An 18278-nucleotide genomic window follows, 5' to 3' on the forward strand; every position below is an offset into this window, starting at 1 on the left:
CCACGGGGACATGTGTACGTCTACTGTGGTCCGATGTATAAAGTAAGAGTAATTATGGTGATTGTTTTTTGCTTTGTTTGCTTCCGCTGCCCTGCTGTGTGCTCCGCGTTGCTGCCCACATCCGTCATGTTGAACGCGTCTCAGTCACACTCATATGCATGACACGCACACGACTGTTTAAGTGGACGCACCGTTGAAGATGGGTGTAAGCGCACTGGAGCCATTTGGGCGCAGGTTTTTGTTTTTACTATTTTGCTTCATTGCTGCTTGTTTTCTTTTGTTTTGTTTCTTCCTTGCTTTGTGTGTTTTTCTTCTTGTTAAATTATTGCAGGTCGCTGTGCGTTTTTTGCACTTTCATTGGTTCAATATTTCTCATGAAATGCGTGCTGCTGCTGCTGGTGGTGGTGTTTTTTACTGTGCCGTGTCTTTTTGCTTTCACTCTGCGTTGACGGGGAGGTGGTTTGTGCTGAAGGCTGCACGCAAGTGACAGGAGTGATGGCGATGATGATGACTGGCCGTGTGCTGCTGGTGTGTGCCCTCTGCGTGCTGTGGTGCTGTTTATCTGTGGTAGCCAATGGTGATACTGATGATCTTCGTAATGGCAGGGACGAAAAGAATGCGGAACAGTTATCTTCTTCAGATCTGAGTTTACCAGTGAGGCAAGGAGAACCAACGGCAGCAGCAGCGGGAGGAGGAGGAGGAGGAGGATCTACAAACTCACAGGAAGGGAAGGATGCTTCGATGCCAATCACGGACATAAGTGTCCCACAAGAGCAGGAAGTGAAGTTAGATGCCGGTCCACACAAACCAACTGGGAATGAATATGAAAATAAAGGGTCGACGGAAGCTGGAGCTGACACGAGAAAACAAACAGTACCTCCACCACTAACACATGCTCCTTCTCCTCCTCCAGAAGGACCACCACTATTGTCACCATCAGAAGAAGAAGAAGATGAACTAAAAAAAGCAACACAAGACCAGGATAGTCCAGTCGAACACAAATCTACACAAAATAATAAAGTATTAGAAGAAGAAGAACCGGGACATGAACTGAACACCCAAAACCTACCGCCAAAAGAACAACACACATCCGAACAACTTCAAGAGAACCAAGAAAACGGAAAAGAAAAACAACGATCAGGACAACTGGAACATCGAGAACATCGAGAAGAACTAAAAGATCAGCAACAAAAACAGGAAAAACAACATGAAGAAAGCATAAAACATGAAGAAGAACAACAGCAACAAAAAGATGAAATACAAGATCAACAAAATCAACAGCATGAACATCCCACAGAGAACGAAGTGGAATCCGCAAAGGATGAAAACGCTTTTCGCACAAATGTCACCGCAAATAAAGACGACGGTGACGGCAGCAACGCGGTCTCCCACACCACCTCCCCTCTTTTGCTTTTTGTTGTTGCATGTGCGGCTGCGGCTGCGGTGGTGACCGCGTGAGAGTGAGTGAGAGAGAGCCGTGCACCGCCCTCACACACACTCGTCTTTCACTCACTCTCTGTGTGTGTCCCCTTGCATGGACTCTCGCCCTCACCTCATCCCACGAAGCACACACATAATGTGCCCATTGTATATATGCATGCACACCCATGCAGGCCCGTTGGTGCTCTCTTTTGCACGACACGCACCGCTGCCGTCCTGCCTGGCTGTATGGGCGGAGCACCGTAACTGTTTCTGTTTTGTTTTCATTGCATTGAGTGGCCGACCTCTCTCTCTCTCTCTCCCTGTGTGTGTGTGTTTTGCTTTACGGGAGCAATGAGAGTGTGTGCGCTGGTCGTCCCACGCTTCGGCTTCTTGTTTGTTTTACTTGTGTTGTGGTTGAGAGCACCCATTCCGCGGGCGGCGTGTGTGTGTGTGTGTGTGATGATATGAGTAATTTGCGTGCGTGCTATCCGCTTCTTTCTGCCGTTGCTTTCTTCTGACTCTCTTGTGCCGCACAGCTGCTTTGCAATTATAGGCACTGACAAACACACGGACACATGCGCAGAATCTCCTTGTTGCACATGTTGTGGAGTGGCGTGAACGCTGTGAACGCACGCACAAGATTGTGGCTGCGGCGGCTCTTATGAGTTAGGAGGTCGTGAGCCCGCAATGCGTTTCGGCGATGTGTTGCGGGCGTGATGTTGGTGGTGTGCAGTCAGTGAGTGGTGTGGCATTTCGGGTGCCTGTGACGAGTGTCTATTGACTCTCTCCCAACAGCTGTTCCTGCCGACGTGTCTCTCCCGTTGTTGATTTGGCGACGGAGGATCCTCCGGCCGTGTGGAATGATGTGCGGGTGCGTTGGAAGAGACAACAACAAAACGACTGGCGGCAGCGTATGTGTTGCGAGGGCGGTTGTGCTTTTTTGCATTCCGCTGGTTGTGTTTTTTGCGTGGGCGTTGCTCAGTGTGTGCTGACGCGTGACTAATAACGACGCACACGCCGTGGCTCCTGCTGCTGCTGGTGGTGACCGTCGCAGTGTGCTCCCGGTGCACTGTCCATCCTTCTCCTGTTCCGTGTGTCTGTGTGCGTGAGTTGTTGTTGTTGGGAGTGATTGCTGCGGCGCGGATGATGGTGCCACTCACTGTGGATGGGTGGCGGTGCTCACTGTTTCATCCTCTTTTCTTGGCATGTTTTCCCTTTTCTCTCCACTTCTCTCTCAATTACACACTAGGAAGGAAAGCAAGCGCGAATCGCTACTGTGAGATTTGAAGGCACTGAAAGGACCAACAGCACACACACCGCCCACACACACATATTTATATGCTCTCACGTGTTGCTGCAGTGAAGGCACCCCGCACACACAACCGTCGCCGCGTGACCGGATCCAGCGGAAGGAGGAGGAAAGGAAGAGAGAGTGAGCAGCAGAGGCCCAACATGTCCCGGCATCACTTCTATTCATCGGTGCTGCTTCTACTTGTCATGATGATGTGCTGCAACACTGGTGGGGCTGCGACCGCTGTTGTGACGGCGGCAGGTTCGGGAAATGCAAAGGAAACATATTTTGCTTGGAGAGATAAGAGTGGTAAAGAAACAGTGAGTTCTCTCCGTGTTCCCAGCCTTGTTGAAATGAATGGTGATGTGTTTGCCGTTGCCGAGGCGCATTGCAAGGAGGGTACTGAAAAAGTTTTTACTGGGATTGCCTCGAAGCTCCTGGCGTTGACTGGTGAACAAACAAGGAAGGAGTTGGCTACAACTGAAGTGAAGACACAAGTACTGGAGGAATGTTCCTCCGAAAAAGAGAAAGTCACCTGTCGTATAGCGGATCGGGCTGATTCCCAAAGCCAGACAAGAATACATGTGGGCCGACCAACAACAGTTGTGAAGGGAAGTGATATTTACATGCTTGCTGGAAGTTACAGTTGGACACTTACCGCCGATGATCAGGCAGCCGATGCGGGCGACTGGGGACTCATGCTGGTGAAAGGGAACGTCAGTGAGGAGGCAGAAAGTAAAAAAAGGATCCTTTGGAACGACACTTATGCTATCCCGTGGAATTACAAAGGCAAACAACACGAATCCTTGACAAAGCTGACTGGCAGCGGTGGATCGGGTGTTAAGATGAATGACGGCACCCTTGTGTTCCCAGTGGAAGGCACGAAAAAGTTGAATGGCACAGAAAATGATGGGAGGACTGTTTCGCTGATCATTCACTCCTCGGATGCTGCGGGTTGGGTGCTGCCGAAGGGGATGTCTGCCGATGGCTGCGGTGATCCCTCCGTCGTGGAGTGGAAGGACAAACTCATCATGATGACTGCGTGTGATGATGGCCGCCGCAGGGTGTACGAGTCCGGTGACAAGGGGGAGTCGTGGACGGAGGCCCTCGGGACACTCTCGCGCGTGTGGGGCAACAAAAGGGTTGAAAAGGTTGATATCGTTAGGAGCGGGTTCATCACAGCGACTGTTGGAAATGATAATAAAAAAGTGATGCTCGTCACTCTGCCGGTGTATGCCAAGAAAGATGAGAAAGATAACGAGGAAAAGAGTGTACTCCATCTTTGGCTGTCGGACAATACGCACATTGTTGATATTGGACCGGTATCTGGGGAGGAAGAGGACGTCGCCGCCAGCTCCCTGTTGTACAAAAGTGGTGGAAATGGAGATACTAATGAGCAGGAGGAGAAGTTGATTGCACTGTACGAGAAGAAGGGTGGTGACGACGTAACACCTCACAGTTTGCTCACTGTGCCTCTGAATAAGCAGCTGGAGAAGGTGAAGGAGGTGCTGGCGGCCTGGAAGGAAGCGGACGACACTGTCTCCAAGCTGTGTGCCACTTTAGTTGCTCGGGAGGTTACCTCACCTGATAATGCCTGCAGCGCTGCCATGCCGGTGGATGGGCTGGTTGGCTTTTTGTCTGGCAAATTCTCTAGGAAAACGTGGAGGGACGAGTACCTCGGAGTGAACGCCACAGTACATAATAATGATGATGGGGCAACAAAGGCCTCCGATGGCGTGAAGTTCCAGGGAGCGTGGGCGGAGTGGCCCGTTGGCAGGCAGGGGGAGAATCAGCTGTACCACTTTGCGAACTACAACTTCACTCTTGTGGCGACGGTGTCCATCGACGGTGAGCCGAAGGAAGATACCCCCATTCCATTGATGGGTGTGCATCTGGAGGGTAAAGACAAACTTATGGAGTTGTCATATGACAGTGAAAAGAAGTGGCAGGTGCTTTGCAGTGACGGCAAGATCAAGAAGCTAAAAAGTACTTGGGAGACACGGGCACAGTACCAAGTGGCCATTGTGTTACGGAACGGCAACCAGGGCACCGCGTACGTCGATGGTAAGCGTGTGTGTGGGGATGTGCAACGTAGCTTGGATAATACGGATTCGAAAGGGATCTCCCACTTCTACATTGGAGGGGATGGAAGCAGTGCAGGGAGCAAAGAAGACGTGTCTGTTACTGTGACGAACGTCCTGCTGTACAACCGCCCGTTGACTTTTTCAGGTGGGAATGCCGAGGTGGAAGAAGTTACCGATTCACCATCAGCGGATCAGGAACCATCAGCGGAACCTGCTTCTCCATTTGTGGCAAGGGATCAAAATGCGGCGCCTTCTGCAGGTGAACTTCCTGACGTTCCAGTGGAGCAAACGACCTCGCAGCAGTCTCCACAAAAGAGTGAAACACAAAAAAATACGATGGTGCGGGAATCTGCCGCTACACAAGAAACGCCGGCGAATACATCGGAGGGAAGTGTGGAGAAGGCGGCGGCTTCGAACTCCCATGCCGCTGGAGAAGCAACAGGTGATGGCAGCACTGTGAGAGGGAGCGGACTGCTGCCATCGCTGCTTCTTCTGTTGGGACTGTGGGGGTTTGCGGCTCTGTGAGGAGTGACTGGCTGCCACGTGGAACACTTGCGATCTCCCCAGCACCGATACACACCTGGCAATGAATTTCTCTTCTCAAATAACTTTTATTTATTAACTTTTACTTTTTGCTTTATGTGCGTTAAGTTTTTTACATTTCTTTTTCTTTTGTTTTTTTGTCTCTCATCCCTCTTTTTTGCTTTTGGGGGCAATCAATATGGGCCTCTTTTTCTACTCTTCCCTCTTTAATTGTTTCTTCTGCACTCTTCCTGTGAGGGGTGCCGTGTGTTTCCCGCCCAACTGCTCCACTCGCACACCCACCGACACGCTCATGACGACGGCCCTGTGCGCCTCGCCTGCTGCACGCATGAGGAGGGGCCGCGACGAACGGCGCGCTGAGGGAGCCGTGACGTGTGGGCGTGCGACGAGGGCCTGTGGGGCGGAGCACACATTTCTTTCCCTCTTGTCTTGTTTTCTTTTTTGCGGCCAGGACGGGCAGACACCCGCAGCGCCACACACACAGCCACACCCTGCCGCCGTGTTTTTTTTGTTTGTTCATTTCACGCGCTGGCAGTCCCGTCAGCACTTCTCTCCCTCCTGATGATTTTTTTTCTTTTGCTGCACTCACTCTTCCGATGGAGAGGCGCGACTCCCGTCATGTCTGCGTGCTCTTCTCAGTCCCCACACACACGAGTGACTGTGCTCTGCGGGCCGCACTCACACGCCGATGAAAGGGCTGAGGGGAGCACCAACACGCAGATGACCCCATGAAATATAAACGATGTGCGGACACATGGAGGGTCAGACGGTTGAAACACACGCAACCATCTTTTCAATTTTCTTTTCCGGCAAAATATATACAGACAGTTCGGTGTGGCGACACGGCAGCCAGGCGATTTTTAAATTTGTGTGGAACAGTAATGGACGATATCTTTTTCATTTGTAATTATTTTGTGCGATGGGTTTATATAAGACGAAGGGGGACGTTTTTTTTTTTGTTTGTTTTAAATAAATCTTGTGTGGATTACCGCTTATTGGGCTGCTGTGCAGTCATGAGTTTGAGCGGTCTTCTTGTTGTTGCTTCCGCCATGCGTCTCTGCTGTACATTTTTGTGCGTCTCTCCACATACTCTGCTCCCTCTCTTCTACTTCTTTGCTTTGTGTTTCTGCAGGCACACACAACCACACGCACAAGATGCACATTGCAGTGGATTTGAATGCTCCTTTTGTAGTGCATGCTGGCAGTTGCGTGTGGCGGCTGCTTTCTTCTTCCGTGGCCATGAGGAGAAGGGAGGAGGAGAGGGAGTGCGCAGCCCGAGTCTCTTTTCCTGCGGGTGTGGTGCACCGTGTGTGGCTGCGTTGAGTTGGGCACCGTGTCCCATTGAGGGCGGGATGGCTGGAAATTTTTTTGCCGCGTCATGGATGGATGAGGGTTTGCTTGCGCGTGTGTGTTGTGTGGTGGGTGCTCGCTCCGTGTGCGTTGTGTGGTGGCCGCGGGTTTTTGCCATTTCCCTGGGGCTGTAGAGATGAGCTGGGGGAGATGGTGGTGGATGTCTTCTCCTCCTGCATGGTGGGTGGCTGCTGGCGTTGTGTGCCTTCCTTGCGTGGATGCCGTCTCGTGTTTTGTGAACTGTGCGGCTGGGCCTGCTGCCCTCCCCTCATGTTGTCTGCTCTCTCTCTCTCGCTGTATCCGCTGTGCTCCGTCCCTCTCCCTCTTGTTCCATTCCTTTTCCTTCTGGCTCACGGATCAGCTGACTGACTCCAGCGACTCCACTACGTGTGATGATGACTGCGATGGTGACGGTGCGGCTTTGTGTGGTGTGCGCCGTGCAGTTCCTTGCGCTCTCGTGCTGCTGCTGCTGCACGTCCGTGTGCGTGACAGCAGGTGAAGAAGGTGTTGCAAGCCCCACTCCGCTTCTTCCTGTGCCAAGGAAACAAACTGAGGATGGCCCAAAGAATGCAGGCAAAAATAAAGCTAACGATAATGAAAACTCCAGTCTACCGTCTTTTGTTTCCTGAAGGAATAGGTGCGACACTTACGCATGACTGATCCACTGAGTCTGGCACGCGAGACGGAACACGTTTGAAGGACGAAACGTAACAGGTGGAAGATGCGAAGAACAAAACGGATCAGTCACTGAGTGATTCCATTACGGTGCACGAAGAAACCGTTTCCAGGAAGGAACAGCAGACAAGTGGACACGGTTTACCGCCCTCTCCACCAACGGAAGTAAGTACGAATCATGATACGACAAAAGCAACAGGTCCATTAGGCATGCCAGGAGGAACAACTCTCCCGGTTGCTGCGCCAGCACCAAGTAAGAACTCCCCTGCGATGAAGGGAAAAGATACTGCAAGTACGGGAAAGACACCACGTAATTCCGACACAAAAATGGAACCAACTATGAAGCTGCTGCGCCAGAGAACTCAATTGAAGAACGGACGTCAAATACGATGCCTACCACGATGAGGGCCGCTGCGACAGAGGCGTCAACCACGACGACCACCCGCGCACCGTCACGTCTTCGCGAAATCGACGGCAGCCTCAGCAGCTCTGCGTGGGTGTGTGCCCCGCTGCTGCTCGCCGCATCCGCGCTGGCGTGCACCGCTGTGGGCTAAAAGGGAGCGTGGGCTGTGCGTGCCAGCACTTAGCCACGGGGACATGTGTACGTCTACTGTGGTCCGATGTATAAAGTAAGAGTAATTATGGTGATTGTGTTTTGTTTTGTTTGGTTCCGCTGCCCTGCTGTGTGCTCCGCGTTGCTTCCCACATCCGCCACGTTGAACGCGTCCCAGAGACACTCATATGCATGACACGCACACGACTGTTTAAGTGGCCACACTGTTGAGGATAGGTGTAAGCGCACTGGAGCCATTTGGGCGCAGGTTTTTTTTGTGTTTTTAATATTTTACTTTATTGCTGCTTGTTTACTTTTGTTTTGTTTCTTCCTTGCTTTGTGTGTTTTTCTTCTTGTTAAATTATTGCAGGTCGCTGTGCGTTTTTTGCACTTTCATTGGTTCAATATTTCTCATGAAATGCGTGCTGCTGGTGGTGTTTTTTGCACGACACGCACCGCTGCCGTCCTGCCTGGCTGCATGGGCGGAGCACCGTAACTGTTTCTGTTTTGTTTCTATTGCATTGAGTGGGCGACCTCTCTCTCTCTCTCTCCCTGTGTGTGTGTGTTTTGCTTTACGGGAGCAATGAGAGTGTGTGCGCTGGTCGTCCCACGCTTCGGCTTTTTGTTTTGTTTTTCATTGTTTTGAGGTTGAGTGCACCCATTCCGCGGGCTGCGTGTGTGGGTGTATGATGACAGCGGACACTTTAATCTTCTCTTCTTATATTCTCATATTGTTTCAAAAGTGTCACCCTCTTGTATTCTTGTCGGGCCACTAAGTTTTCTATACGCGTGCCATGCGTCAGTTGATCCACGTCACCCCGCAGCCACCAGCGCTGCTGTTACTTCTGCTTGTGATGATGTCTGTGACGTGTTGTGCATGCGGGTGCTTTGCCGTCACCCTGACGTACCCTTTCTCCCCCTGACAAGCCGATGCGTGCCGCCAGCGCCAAGTTGATCTCGGCTGTGGCGAATGACGTGTCCTTTTGGAGCAGAGGGTGCGTCGCAGACATACACCGTCATTGGGAGGAATGGATGGGCGCCTATCTGCATCAATGTTTCGACAAGGGACCTGGATGATGCCAGTAAGTATTGCAGCTCAGAGCGGCATTACGCAATGAATTCATTGTGTGAAAATTGTGACTGTAACGATGAAGTTTTTTTCTACTGAGAATAAATGAAATTTTTCTTTTTGTTATACGTTGCGGCCACTATTCGCTGATAGGCTGAGGACTGTCCGTAGAAACGTGGCCAGTTCTTCCGCCCAAAACGGTGCTGTCGTGCGAGAGGGGTTATCCCACATCATGTGCGGCAGGGCCTCCCGTGGACCGTCAGGCGGCTCAGCGGCTGGTGGCGGCTGCAGTAACGGAGTGGCTGGAGGGCTATGATTGTCATTGGAGCTTGCAGAGGTGCTTTGTCCGTTTTTTGCTCGTTGATACGCTTGACATTTACGGTAGTGACCTGAAAAGCTTGCACTCCGCGGCGATGCACTCGCTCAGCCCTCGTGCCGTTTCGTCACGGACAGGCGTCACCACGTCTGGGGTCGTGCGTCGTGGCGTGGATACAGGCTGACGTGGGTGGTGTGCCAGCAGTGCTGACAGGCGGCGGTGGACCAGTCCTCCGCTCACCCCTAGCAGCATAGGGAGCAGCGGGATTTGCCGGCAACTCTCTCTGTGCGGATGCGTCTTTACCGTGTTTGCGGATGGAAGTGGTGTATTCCGTTTCCCAGGAACCTCGCAGGCTGCCATCAGAGAGGTGTTGATCATCGTTCTGTGCGAGCAGCGGGCGGCGGGTACAAGATGGCGCAGAAACGTATTCAATACACTGCCGGAACCAGGGGTCAAGCCAGGCAAGGAGTCGCGGATGGCTAATTCAGGCGCATACGGCGTGAAGGGCCAATCCATATTCCAGTTTTCAGGAAGCACGCAAGCACAAGTGTGCAGACCACAGCGGGGATCGCAGCACGCGAGACTCAGACAGTGTGACGGACGCGCGGGTCTGCCTGCTGCCGAGGCAGTGCACAGACGCAGTCCCAACAGTACCGCAGCACAGCCGATCCCAGTGAGCGGGGACGTGGTGCCGCCATGCCTCGGGGTATCACAGGTCTGGGCTCGAGAGGGCACCAAGCTGTTTCGCACGGACCTCTAGCAGCATGGAGAAGCCACGACGGAGGGCATGAGTGCGGTACTCCCGTTTGCAGAGCACTTCAGCTCGGGGCAGGCTTCCTCCTGCTGAGGCTGTGTGCGCGTTCCATGCTGCCGCTGCAACACACTCGGCATGCTCCATTCCGTCCGTCCAGATACATGTGGGGCTTTCACGGCCGCCGCGCGGTACGGTGCATTTGCGCATCTCCAACCATGTGGTCACAGTGGCCAGAGGCGTTGCACACGCCGAGGTGGATGCATTCCAGTCGATTTCACGCAGGACAACAGCGGCATGTTTCCGTCGTGGCAGCATGCCTGCCTGTCGCGGGATGTCGTCCTCCGTCCCTGCAGTGTGGGATGGCAGATGGTGGTCCGAGGCCATGTAAACTGGTGGACGTTTAGTGGGAGACACGCAGTACGCGTTGCGCAGTCACGTCGGGAAACAAGACGCTGCGGCCGCTGGTCCGCGTTGTCCGTGCCGGGTCATCGGACAGCTCAGAGTCCATGCCGCTTGGGGTGGCGGCGAGGTCCTCTCCTGCCGTCGTGGATGGTGAGCGACCGTCACGCAGCTCGTAGTGTGAATTCGGGTAGCCCGCAATAGACGCTGCAAGACAAAGGCGAAGAATGGTGCTCGCAAAGTGAGCAGCGTGGGCAATTGCCGATGGAAGGCTGCATAATTGCACCACGTACATGCTGGGGCAGGCCGGTGGGCACACGCGGAAGTCGTTGGTCTCCAGGCAGTTAGTGCCAGGGAGCGACAGGCGCTCGCACGGTAGAGAGTGGCGCACCAAGAAGGCAACGCCACCACTGCGCCCAGTGCAGGCCTGAAGAAAGTCATTGCAGCCAGAAACTTTTGTCGCTACGTTGCTACGGTCATTTATTTCCCGAAAAAAAAAACGATGTCAGTTTGATGCCGCTCCAACCGCGCAGCAAACGCAATCTTTTTTACGGACGAGAGGCCTGCAATGTTACGCTGCCAAATAGTGATGTAGCCATCCTCCTCGGTACCAGAGTTCTTGTGGAATTCACCGCAACGGGTGATATCAACGGAGCGATCGCTGCGAAACGGTCGTGCAGTTTTGTCCGACAGCCTGCAGGCAGACCGCTTCACCTCCCCGCACCGAGCATGGCGCGGAACCTTCTCGAGGGGTGAAGTCGTCTTGGTCTCCGTCGTGCTCGCAGCAACGCCCTGCTGCGGAGTTCCTACATGCAACCAGAGCCCCAGCACCGCGACAGGGTGAGGACCCCATCGCTGGGGCCAGGAGAAGCCGCAGTGCCTCCTGCTCTCATCAGGGATCCTTCTTGACGTCTTGGTGCGGACAAGCGCCCATCGGTTCTTACAAACGAAGCCGTACACCTGCGACGCATCCTGCGCTGTGAGAGGCACGACCCTCACCACAACCGGAGCCGCCCACGCGCCGTCGGTACGCACCGCATCGAAAAGAAAAAAGCATGGATGCGTCAGGGTGACAGCAAAGCATCCGCTAGCAATCACTTCACAAGCATCACCACAAGCAGCACCAGCAGCGCTGCAAGCCACGGGTTAACGTGGACCAACTGACGCATGGCGTATGTCGAAGGAAAAACTCAGTGGCCTCACAAGGAAAAAAGAGGCTGACACTTCAAAACAAAAAAAAACGATATGGGAATAACAAAAGAAGATTAAAGTTTCCGCAGTCAAAGAAAGCCACCAATCAAAGAAAAGTGGAATGGGTGCACCCAACCACAATAAGACAAAACAATAAAACAAAAAGCCGAAGCGTGGGACGACCAGCGCACACACACTCGCATTGCTCCCGTAAAGCAAAGCACACACACAGGGAGGGAGAGAGAGAGAGAGGTCGCCCACTCAATGCAATGAAAACAAAACAGAAACAGTTACGGTGCTCCGCCCATGCAGCCAGGCAGGACGGCAGCGGTGCGTGTCGTGCAAAAGAGAGCACCAACGGGCCTGCATGGGTGTGCATGCATATATACAATGGGCACATTATGTGTGTGCTTCGTGGGATGAGGTGAGGGCGAGAGTCCATGCAAGGGGACACACACAGAGAGAGTGAGTGAAAGAAGGACGAGTGTGTGTGAGGGCGGTGCACGGCTCTCTCTCCCTCACTCTCACGCGGCCACCACCGCAGCAGCAGCCGCACACGCAACGACAAGAAGAAGCAAAAGAGGGGAGGTGGTGTGAGAGGCCGCGGTGCTGCTGTCACTGTCGCCAGGTGTCGTGTTTATTTGATTAGTGGCGTTTGCACCAGTTATGGTTTCTTTTACTTTGCCTGGAGGATTCTCTTGATGTTGTTCCTTTTGTTTCTCTCGTTCCTCTTCTGTTTCATCATCCTTTTCTTCCCCAGCTCTTTGTTTGATTCCTGTCGGAGTTTCTCCTGCATTTTTGTGTTGGACTTCCTGCCGAATATCAGTTGAATTTACTTTCGGGGCACCTGAGACATGTGCAGCCTCTTCTCTCTCCTGAGCCCGATGTCTTTCATGACCCTCAACACCTTCTTCCCCTTCTTCTTCTTCTTTTTCATTAGAACCATCATTGCCGTTGTGTTCTCCCGAAGAATGATCTCCTGCAGGATTAATTGGTATTGTTGCTTCAACATTTGTTTTTTGTTCTTTTCCCTGCGACGGTTCATGTCCTTCTCCACTTTTTGTATCCTCTTCTTGGACTGGATGTGGGTGATCTTGCGGCTGTGGTCCACTTCCTTCATTTTGTTTGGTTACTGCCGCTTCACCATCACCAACTGTTTCTTTTTCTGACAGGTTTTGTGTTCCACTTTCGACTTGGCGTTGATTTTCAGGTTTCGGCCCATTTCCATTTACATTTTCCAGTTTTTCATCAGCGGCTTGTGGTTGTCCTCCTCCTCCTCCTTCAGGTGGTGTTGGTGGTGGTATTTCTTCCTCTTCTTCCTCTTCCTCCTCTTCTTCTGTCAAGAGTTGTTCGTCACCTGAATCCTCAGTTCCGTCTTTAATATCTGATGCTTTTAAACCTGAGATTTGTGAAACTCCCCGTCCAATTGGCGATGATTCCCGTGAACCTTTACCAACAACACTCGAAGAAGCACCAGGCGGAGTTTCACCGGTCTCCCCTTCTTCACACCTACCGCCAGGAGTACCGCACCACAGCACGCAGAGGGCACACACCAGCAGCACACGGCCAGTCATCATCATCGCCATCACTCCTGTCACTTGCGTGCAGCCTTCAGCACAAACTAACTCCCCGTCAACGCAGAGCGGAAGCAAAAAGAGAAACACGGTCGCTACAACACACAGCCACGGACCGTAACAAATGGCAGCAGCCCAGCAACAATGAAACAGATGGAATCAGTGCGATTGCAAAACTCTCACACTGCCCCGCAATCCAGAAATTACAAAAGCAATAAAAACATTAAAACAAAGTGAGCTTTGAAAACCAAACCAAAGGCCCCACTGCGCATGCTTATGAGCGTGTCTGGAATGCGTTCAACGTGGCGGATGTTGGGAGCATCGCGGAGCACACAGCAGGGCAGCCAAAGCAAACAAAGCAAAACGATCATCATAATTACTCTTACTTCATACATCGGACCACAGTAGAAGTACACATGTCCCCGTGGCTAAGTGCTGGCACGCACAGCCCACGCTCCCTTTTAGCCCAGAGTGGTGTACGCCAGCGCGGATGCGGCGAGCAGCAGCGGGGCACACACCCACGCAGAGCTGCTGAGGCTGCCGTCGATTTCGCGAAGATGTGACGGTGCGCGGGTGGTCGTCGTAGTTGGTGCATCTGTCGCAGCGGCTCCCATCGTGGTAGGCATCGTATTTGATGTCTGTTCCTCAATTGAGTTCTCTGGCGCAGCAGCCTCATAGTTGGTTCCATTTTTGTGTCGGAATTACGTGGTGTCTTTCCCGCAGTTGCAGTATCTTTTCCCTTCAACGCAGGGGAGTTCTTACTTGGTGCTGGCGCAGCAACCGGGAGAGTTGTTCCTCCTGGCATGCCTAATGGAGCTGTTGCTTTTGTCGTATCATGATTCGTACTTACTTCCGTTGGTGGAGAGGGCGGTAAACCGTGTCCACTTGTCTGCTGTTCCTTCCTGGAAACGGTTTCTTCGTGCACCGTAATGGAATCACTCAGTGACTGATCCGTTTTGTTCTTCGCATCTTCCACCTGTTACGTTTCGTCCTTCAAACGTGTTCCGTCTCGCGTGCCAGACTCAGTGGATCAGTCATGCGTAAGTGTCGCACCTATTCCTTCAGGAAACAAAAGACGGTAGACTGGAGTTTTCATTATCGTTAGCTTTATTTTTGCCTGCATTCTTTGGGCCATCCTCAGTTTGTTTCCTTGGCACAGGAAGAAGCGGAGTGGGGCTTGCAACACCTTCTTCACCTGCTGTCATGCACACGGACGTGCAGCAGCAGCAGCACGAGAGCGCAAGGAACTGCACGGCGCACACCACACAAAGCCGCACCGTCACCATCGCAGTCATCATCACACGTAGTGGAGTCGCTGGAGTCAGTCAGCTGATCCGTGAGCCAGAAGGAAAAGGAATGGAACAAGAGGGAGAGGGACGGAGCACAGCGGATACAGCGAGAGAGAGAGAGCAGACAACATGAGGGGAGGGCAGCAGGCCCAGCCGCACAGTTCACAAAACACGAGACGGCATCCACGCAAGGAAGGCACACAACGCCAGCAGCCACCCACCATGCAGGAGGAGAAGACATCCACCACCATCTCCCCCAGCTCATCTCTACAGCCCCAGGGAAATGGCAAAAACCCGCGGCCACCACACAACACACACGCGCAAGCAAACCCTCATCCATCCATGACGCGGCAAAAAAATTTCCAGCCATCCCGCCCTCAATGGGACACGGTGCCCAACTCAACGCAGCCACACACGGTGCACCACACCCGCAGGAAAAGAGACTCGCGCTGCGCACTCCCTCTCCTCCTCCCTTCTCCTCATGGCCACGGAAGAAGAAAGCAGCCGCCACACGCAACTGCCAGCATGCACTACAAAAGGAGCATTCAAATCCACTGCAATGTGCATCTTGTGCGTGTGGTTGTGTGTGCCTGCAGAAACACAAAGCAAAGAAGTAGAAGAGAGGGAGCAGAGTATGTGGAGAGACGCACAAAAATGTACAGCAGAGACGCATGGCGGAAGCAACAACAAGAAGACCGCTCAAACTCATGACTGCACAGCAGCCCAATAAGCGGTAATCCACACAAGATTTATTTAAAACAAACAAAAAAAAAACGTCCCCCTTCGTCTTATATAAACCCATCGCACAAAATAATTACAAATGAAAAAGATATCGTCCATTACTGTTCCACACAAATTTAAAAACCGACTGGCTGCCGTGTCGCCACACCAAACCGTCTGTATATATTTTGCCCGGAAAAGAAAATTGAAAAGATGGTTGCGTGTGTTTCAACCGTCTGACCCTCCATGTGTCCGCACATCGTTTATATTTCATGGGGTCATCTGCGTGTTGGTGCTCCCCTCAGCCCTTTCATCGGCGTGTGAGTGCGGCCCGCAGAGCACAGTCACTCGTGTGTGTGGGGACTGAGAAGAGCACGCAGACATGACGGGAGTCGCGCCTCTCCATCGGAAGAGTGAGCGCAGCAAAAGAAAAAAAAATCATCAGGAGGGAGAGAAATGCTGACGGGACTGCCAGCGCGTGAAATGCGCACGAAAAGCAAAAGCACAAAAAGAAAAACACGGCGGCAGGGTGTGGCTGTGTGTGTGGCGCTGCGGGTGTCTGCCCGCCCTGGCCGCAAAAAAGAAAAAAAGACAAGAGGGAAAGAAATGTGTGCTCCGCCCCACAGGCCCTCGTCGCACGCCCACACGTCACGGCTCCCTCAGCGCGCCGTTCGTCGCGGCCCCTCCTCATGCGTGCAGCAGGCGAGGCGCACAGGGCCGTCGTCATGAGCGTGTCGGTGGGTGTGCGAGTGGAGCAGTTGGGCGGGAAACACACGGCACCCCTCACAGGAAGAGTGCAGCAAGAAACAATTAAAGAGGGAAGAGTAGAAAAAGAGGCCCATATTGATTGCCCCCAAAAGCAAAAAAGAGAAGGGATGAGGGAGTGAGAGATGAAAAAACAAAAGAAAAAGAAATGTAAAAAACTTAACGCACATAAAGCAAAAAGTAAAAGTTAATAAATAAAAGTTATTTGAGAAGAGAAATTCATTGCCAGGTGTGTATCGGTGCTGGGGAGATCGCAAGTGTTCCACGTGGCAGCCAGTCACTCCTCACAGAGCCGCAAACCCCCACAGTCCCAACAGAAGAAGCAGCGATGGCAGCAGTCCGCTCCCTCTCACAGTGCTGCCATCACCTGTTGCTTCTCCAGCGGCATGGGATTTCGAAGCCGCCGCCTTCTCCACACTTCCCTCCGATGTATTCGCCGGCGTTTCTTGTGTAGCGGCAGATTCCCGCACCATCGTATTTTTTTGTGTTTCACTCTTTTGTGGAGACTGCTGCGAGGTCGTTTGCTCCACTGGAACGTCAGGAAGTTCACCTGCAGAAGGCGCCGCATTTTGATCCCTTGCCACAAATGGAGAAGCAGGTTCCGCTGATGGTTCCTGATCCGCTGATGGTGAATCGGTAACTTCTTCCACCTCGGCATTCCCACCTGAAAAAGTCAACGGGCGGTTGTACAGCAGGACGTTCGTCACAGTAACAGACACGTCTTCTTTGCTCCCTGCACTGCTTCCATCCCCTCCAATGTAGAAGTGGGAGATCCCTTTCGAATCCGTATTATCCAAGCTACGTTGCACATCCCCACACACACGCTTACCATCGACGTACGCAAAGCCCTGGTTGCCGTTCCGTAACACAATGGCCACTTGGTACTGTGTCCGTGTCTCCCAAGTAATTTTGAGCTTCTTGATCTTGCCGTCACTGCAAAGCACCTGCCACTTCTTTTCACTGTCATATGACAACTCCATAAGTTTGTCTTTACCCTCCAGATGCACACCCATCAATGGAATGGGGGTATCTTCCTTCGGCTCACCGTCGATGGACACCGTCACCACAAGAGTGAAGTTGTAGTTCGCAAAGTGGTACAGCTGATTCTCCCCCTGCCTGCCAACGGGCCACTCCGCCCACGCTCCCTGGAACGTCACTCCATCGGAGGCCTTTGTTGCCCCATCATCATTATTATGTACTGTGGCGTTCACCCCGAGGTACTCGTCCCTCCACGTTTTCCTAGAGAATTTGCCAGACAAAAAGCCAACCAGCCCATCCACCGGCATGGCAGCGCTGCAGGCATTATCAGGTGAGGTAACCTCCCGAGCAACTAAAGTGGCACACAGCTTGGAGACAGTGTCGTCCGCTTCCTTCCAGGCCGCCAGCACCTCCTTCACCTTCTCCAGCTGCTTATTCAGAGGCACAGTGAGCAAACTGTGAGGTGTTACGTCGTCACCACCCTTCTTCTCGTACAGTGCAATCAACTTCTCCTCCTGCTCATTAGTATCTCCATTTCCACCACTTTTGTACAACAGGGAGCTGGCGGCGACGTCCTCTTCGTCCTTCTCGGATACCGGTCCAATATCAACAATGTGCGTATTGTCCGTCAGCCAAAGATGGAGTACACTCTTTTCCTCGTTATCTTTCTCATCTTTCTTGGCATACACCGGCAGAGTGACGAGCATCACTTTTTTATTATCATTTCCAACAGTCGCTGTGATGAACCCGCTCCTAACGATATCAACCTTTTCAACCCTTTTGTTGCCCCACACGCGCGAGAGTGTCCCGAGGGCCTCCGTCCACGACTCCCCCTTGTCACCGGACTCGTACACCCTGCGGCGGCCATCATCACACGCAGTCATCATGATGAGTTTGTCCTTCCACTCCACGACGGAGGGATCACCGCAGCCATCGGCAGACATCCCCTTCGGCAGCACCCAACCCGCAGCATCCGAGGAGTGAATGATCAGCGAAACAGTCCTCCCATCATTTTCTGTGCCATTCAACTTTTTCGTGCCTTCCACTGGGAACACAAGGGTGCCGTCATTCATCTTAACACCCGATCCACCGCTGCCAGTCAGCTTTGTCAAGGATTCGTGTTGTTTGCCTTTGTAATTCCACGGGATAGCATAAGTGTCGTTCCAAAGGATCCTTTTTTTACTTTCTGCCTCCTCACTGACGTTCCCTTTCACCAGCATGAGTCCCCAGTCGCCCGCATCGGCTGCCTGATCATCGGCGGTAAGTGTCCAACTGTAACTTCCAGCAAGCATGTAAATATCACTT

The 18278-nt window shown here is 52.6% G+C and overlaps 5 protein-coding genes and 2 pseudogenes across 5 annotated transcripts, besides 15 other annotated features; 4 read left to right on the forward strand and 3 right to left on the reverse strand.

The window, feature by feature from the left end:
- Positions 1-1036: a sequence feature (heterozygous, Esmeraldo-like haplotype).
- Positions 237-319: a sequence feature (T-rich).
- On the forward strand, positions 496-1458 carry Tc00.1047053508161.10 (mucin-associated surface protein (MASP), putative; the record flags this gene model as incomplete). Its single annotated transcript, XM_804085.1, has 1 exon — positions 496-1458. The coding sequence occupies one exon, from the start codon at positions 496-498 to the stop codon at positions 1456-1458; it is 963 nt and encodes a 320-aa protein (XP_809178.1).
- Positions 688-708: a microsatellite.
- Positions 1037-1158: a sequence feature (areas not merged during assembly with more than two copies in the genome that could not be assigned to a particular haplotype).
- Positions 1115-1289: a sequence feature (A-rich).
- Positions 1159-2098: a sequence feature (haploid, Esmeraldo-like haplotype).
- Positions 2099-7415: a sequence feature (areas not merged during assembly with more than two copies in the genome that could not be assigned to a particular haplotype).
- On the forward strand, positions 2761-5322 carry Tc00.1047053508161.20 (trans-sialidase, putative; the record flags this gene model as incomplete). The annotated part of the gene is made up of 1 exon (XM_804086.1): positions 2761-5322. One exon carries the CDS (start codon positions 2761-2763, stop codon positions 5320-5322), a length of 2562 nt encoding a protein of 853 aa, XP_809179.1.
- Positions 6069-6824, forward strand: Tc00.1047053508161.23 (uncharacterized protein; the record flags this gene model as incomplete). Its single annotated transcript, XM_804089.1, has 1 exon — positions 6069-6824. The coding sequence occupies one exon, from the start codon at positions 6069-6071 to the stop codon at positions 6822-6824; it is 756 nt and encodes a 251-aa protein (XP_809182.1).
- On the forward strand, positions 7083-7919 carry Tc00.1047053508161.26 (annotated as a pseudogene).
- Positions 7416-8349: a sequence feature (heterozygous, Esmeraldo-like haplotype).
- Positions 8350-8563: a sequence feature (haploid, Esmeraldo-like haplotype).
- Positions 8564-12800: a sequence feature (areas not merged during assembly with more than two copies in the genome that could not be assigned to a particular haplotype).
- Tc00.1047053508161.30 (mucin-associated surface protein (MASP), putative) lies at positions 12172-13233 on the reverse strand (the record flags this gene model as incomplete). The annotated part of the gene is made up of 1 exon (XM_804087.1): positions 12172-13233. One exon carries the CDS (start codon positions 13231-13233, stop codon positions 12172-12174), a length of 1062 nt encoding a protein of 353 aa, XP_809180.1.
- Positions 12555-12582: a microsatellite.
- Positions 12801-12952: a sequence feature (haploid, Esmeraldo-like haplotype).
- Positions 12952-12985: a microsatellite.
- Positions 12953-13818: a sequence feature (heterozygous, Esmeraldo-like haplotype).
- Tc00.1047053508161.40 lies at positions 13683-14519 on the reverse strand (annotated as a pseudogene).
- Positions 13819-18278: a sequence feature (areas not merged during assembly with more than two copies in the genome that could not be assigned to a particular haplotype).
- Tc00.1047053508161.50 (trans-sialidase, putative) lies at positions 16280-18278 on the reverse strand (the record flags this gene model as incomplete). Its single annotated transcript, XM_804088.1, has 1 exon — positions 16280-18278. A coding segment is annotated over one exon (1999 nt), but the record flags the coding sequence as incomplete, so codon positions are not given.

Source organism: Trypanosoma cruzi, genomic scaffold (genome assembly GCF_000209065.1).
Source record: "Trypanosoma cruzi strain CL Brener 1047053516699 genomic scaffold, whole genome shotgun sequence".
NCBI lineage: Eukaryota > Euglenozoa > Kinetoplastea > Trypanosomatida > Trypanosomatidae > Trypanosoma > Trypanosoma cruzi.